Here is a 4,538-nt window from a genome sequence, read left to right on the forward strand (position 1 = left end):
TTACATGGCACACTGATAGGCCTCTTGCTGAATCAGTCCACTATCACCAGTGCAGCATCATATCCCTTCTTGTCAGGAGGGAAAGAATGGAAATCCATAGAGATGTGCTGCCAAGGCTGTTCTGCAATGGGCAAGGGTTGGAGTAGTCCAGGAGCACAGTCTTGTGGATTTTCAGCTCTTTGACACTTTGAACAGTTCCATATGTATCTCTCAACATCTCATCTCCAGGTTGGCCAAAAGTATCGCGTTTGGACAAGCTGTTGAGTCTTTGTTCTCCCTGGGTGTGCAGTTGACACCTGTGTATGTACTTCATCCAGCAACTGAGTATGCAGCTTGGGATCATCATCAGGTACAAACAGTCAGTTGCCTTTCAGTAGCAAGCTGTCTTGCACAGTCCAATCATCCACTCCCTTCTGAGCCTTATCACAGTACTCTTCTGCAGTTGCTCCTCAGTTTGCCTTGAGCACCTGGTCAACAATCTGCAAGGTGGGCTCCAGGGCATCAACCTGCGCGCACTGCTCAACAGATTCAGGTTTCAACAGGATTTGTTGATGGTACTCATCCTTCTTCTGTATCTCAGTTGTTGGTCAACTGAGGGCGTCTGCCAGAGTGTTCTCTTGTCCAGGTCGATATCAGATGAAAAAGTAGAATCAAGAGAGGAACTCAGCCCATCAGGCTTGTCAAGTGTTCAGCTTCTTTGTTGTCATAAAGTATTCTAATGCTCAGTGATCAGTATAGACATCAAAGCATTCTCAGAGCTGCAACCCTTCCAGCTCAGCACACCACTCCTGCAATGTGCATATGATTGCTAGCATTTCTTTGTCATGGATCTCATAGTTGTGCTCGGCATCTGACATGCTCTTTGAGTAATAGGCAACTGGGTGCCAGAGATCTCCATGCCTCTGAGAAAGAACTCCTGCCACTACTCCATCTGATGCATCTGTCTCCAATCTTGTCTCTAGATCAGGGTGGTAATGCTGTAGTATTGGGGTGTCTGTTAACTGCTTCTTCAACCCTTCAAAGGCTTGCCAGCATTCAACTGTCCATATGAAAGGGACATCCTTCCTTGTCAGTTGGTTCAATGGTTTTGCAATGCAGCTATAGTCCTTGATGAACCTCTGATAGAAGTTGCAAAATCTAAGGAAGGACTGCACACCTCAGACAGTAGTTGGCACTGCCCAGTCAGAGATCACAGCAGTCTTTTCTGGGTTGACTTCAATACCATTTGTTGTCAAAATAAATCCAAGGTACTTCATCTGGGTGACATGGAACTCACATTTCCTGATACTGGCTTGGAGTCCTGCTGCATGTAGTCATTTGAGCACTTTCTTGACATGGAGCTCATGTTCAGCAGTGTCCTTGGAGTAGATAAGCAGATCATCCACAAATGCAGTCACAAAGTTGTCCAAATAGTCCGTAAGGGTATCATTGATGAACTGTTGGAAAGCGGCTGGTCCATTGGTGAGTCCAAATGGTAAAACATGATATTTGTAAGTCCCATACCAGGTCTGGAATGTTGTCAAGTCCTCAGACTCAGGGCTGAGTTGGATTCAGTGGAAACCTTGTTGAATGTCCAACTTTGTAAAGATCTTTGCTCCACTGATTTGTTCCATCAGTTCATCCACAAGAGGAATGGGATACCAATCCTTCCTTGTAATTGCATTCAATTTCTGATAGTCAACACAGAAATGCAGGCCACCTCCTGGCTTATGCACCATCAAAATGGGAGATGCAAAAGGTGCTGTACTGGGTCCAATGAACCCCTTGTTGAGGTTATCCACAATGTAGTCATGTGTGGCCTCCAGTTCCTCAGTTGTCTGCTTGTACAGGGGGCTGTAGCTCACAGCTGACTCTACAGTCTTCCCCTCCTCCAGTTCAATGCAGTAGTCATTCACTCTTCAGGGAGGCAACTCATCAGAGACTGCCTTGAAGAAGACATCAGCATACTCTTGGTACTGCTGGGGTAGCAATTGCTGCACTAGTTCCTGCTCCTGAGTCCTGACAGTCTTCTTCACAACGCTTCTCAGCCCACTTTTCCTCAATGATGCAGTTGATCTCAGACAGACTGGTGATGAAGGCTTCTGTGTCCTTATTCTTCAGATGTCATTGAAAAGGCGCTGCTCCAATTGCTGCAATATCAATCTGGGTTGTCATCTTCTTCAGGGCCTCTGGTTGATGGTGACTAATCAGTGGGAATCCCCTGAATCTGCTGATTGGTCCATTGTGTTAGGATACAAAGCCGCATAGCGGACTTATGCATGTACATAACGCGCACGTGCGGTTAATAAGCACCCGCACATCACATGACCGCGACATAAAGTCTTAACCTCGCTGATGGCCGAGGACAGGACATCAGCGATTAGTACCGTGAATACTACACATATACTTCTCATAACACTCACTGCGCTATCTATAGACCTTCTCTCACAATCCTAATCGCTCTTTTTATCAGGATAGCCTCAGTGAGATGTTATTTCACTCCAACATGCCTCCAAAACGAACTATGCAGAACTCGAACGCAGAGCAGACAAACAACAGAGTCCCTGACAATCCACACATTACCAATACTATGGAACCCCCCCAAGTCGAGTGAACGCAGGAGCGCGACCTGCAGAATGCCACCATACCAGAAATTGACGCAGCTATAGAAAGAGCGCAGGAAAAGGAAATTCAATGAATAAAACTACAAGAACTACAAGAAATTGAACAGCAATTGCGTCAACAAGACCATATACCCTTTCATGAGATGATCAACACACATCCATCCGAACCTTCCGCACCTGCATCCAAGATTGATTTCCCAACTCAACCAAGTACACCTTCAACCTCAGTTAGTGCGCGAACTGAATCCATGCACTTCAAGAAACCTCCACCCAGCATCCAGAATGTCTCCACCTTCAACACTTCAGGCAACAAGGAACTTGAGATGTTCATGAACAAATTGACAAATCACTTTGAGATGTATCACAACTATTTTGCGCTCAATGAAAAAGGCAAGATAGCAACTGCAGCAGCATTCCTCAGCAATGACTTGATCAATCACTGGATGCGTGAGAGGAAGAGCAATCCAGGTGCCACTTGGGAAACTTTTCAAGCCTTCTGCCAAAGAAAAACTGCAGATCCATGTCTCCAATGATGCAATGCGGCACTAAACTACCATAGGGCAAACCAAAGAGAATATCAATCAGTAACTGAATTTGCCAATGTTCTGGACAGCCTGGAAGAGCAAGCAGGACTGAGTTACAAAGACCACCAATGAAAAGTACACCTGCTAGTACAATTGTACAAACCCATCTGCAGGTTAGCCCAACAAATGCAGGGTGAACCTGAAGAGTACCACAGTTATATCTCTTGGCTCCGCGGCGTTGAAGACAACATCCCAGGCAGACCTCATGTACTCAACAGTGCCAAGAGAAACTGCTACAGCAGAAAACACCAAGAGAGAAAGAACACCAACTCCTCCACACCTCAAGATCGCCCAAGAAATCAATGGACAGGTGAAAAGCGCAAAAGAGATCCCAATGATGGACAAAAACCTCAATTTTGTTGGAAGTGCAAGAAAGGACCACACCCACCAAATGAATGCCACAGTGCGCCATGGAAAAAAGACTTTGGCAAGCCAAAAAACTAGATGGACCAGTACTGGGAGCTGCTACTGTACTGGGCATTGCCGCACTGCAGCCTGAACAGACCGAACGAAAACACCTGACATTCACTGTTTTGGTAGAGACACCCCAAGGACCAAAATCAGCATATTGCCTCCTAGACAGCGGAGCTGAAGCAAACTTCATACAACAGCGTTGGGCCAAGCAACACCTCCCTGACATTGATAGCCCAGTGCGCCAAGTGAGGGCCATCAATGACACCACTGTCAAATCATATGGCTCACAAGAACTACACCTCATGATTGGCGATACACATATGGAACTTCAAGACCACATTGAGATAATGGAATCAGTTGACATGACTGAATACGACCTCATATTAGGCTACCCCTGGCTCGAATGGGTAGACCTGGATATATGATGGTCTGAGAAACATTGGTTCTACCGATCCTGCAGAGACAGACAGAATGACACCAGTGTCATCTCCCCACAGACCTGCGCCATGCTACTTGAACAGGGTGACTCAGTCTATATGATACAGCCCCATCATGAACAGAGAACAACATATATCAACACAGGATACTTGGCTGCTGCATCCATGGATGAAAAACCTGCAGACAAACCAGGAATACCACTGCAATATATTGATTATGTGCACGTCTTCTCAGAACATGAGGCAGGCATCCTTGCCTCTCATGGGGACCACAACCATGCAATTGAATTAGAACCAGGTAAACCTCCTCCATTGAAACCAATATACCCCCTATCACAAAACGAGCTTGGAGTTGTATGGGAACACCTGCAGAAAGCCCTTGAGTTAGGCTGGATCCAACCTTCCACAAGTCCTGCAGGTGCCCTGATTCTCTTTGCACCCAAGAAGGATGGTGGTCTCCGCCTATGCGTGGATTACCAGGGTCTAAATTTGATCACCAT

General features: G+C 46.1%; 1 protein-coding gene across 1 annotated transcript; it reads right to left on the reverse strand.

The window, feature by feature from the left end:
• Window positions 1-3,216: 3,216 nt before the first annotated feature.
• Window positions 3,217-4,006, reverse strand: ASPGLDRAFT_1254890 (uncharacterized protein). Its single transcript, XM_022540564.1, has one exon. The coding sequence runs from the start codon at window positions 3,903-3,905 to the stop codon at window positions 3,399-3,401; it is 507 nt and encodes a 168-aa protein (XP_022403339.1). The 5' UTR covers window positions 3,906-4,006; the 3' UTR covers window positions 3,217-3,398.
• Between the last annotated feature and the right edge of the window lie 532 nt (window positions 4,007-4,538).

This window comes from Aspergillus glaucus (genome assembly GCF_001890805.1).
Source record: "Aspergillus glaucus CBS 516.65 unplaced genomic scaffold ASPGLscaffold_5, whole genome shotgun sequence".
Taxonomy (NCBI): Eukaryota; Fungi; Ascomycota; class Eurotiomycetes; order Eurotiales; family Aspergillaceae; genus Aspergillus; species Aspergillus glaucus.

Bases quoted from the DNA above. Each gene is read 5' to 3' on its own strand.
- ASPGLDRAFT_1254890 (XM_022540564.1), bottom strand. From the start codon at position 3,905: ATGAGGTGTAGTTCTTGTGAGCCATATGATTTGACAGTGGTGTCATTG.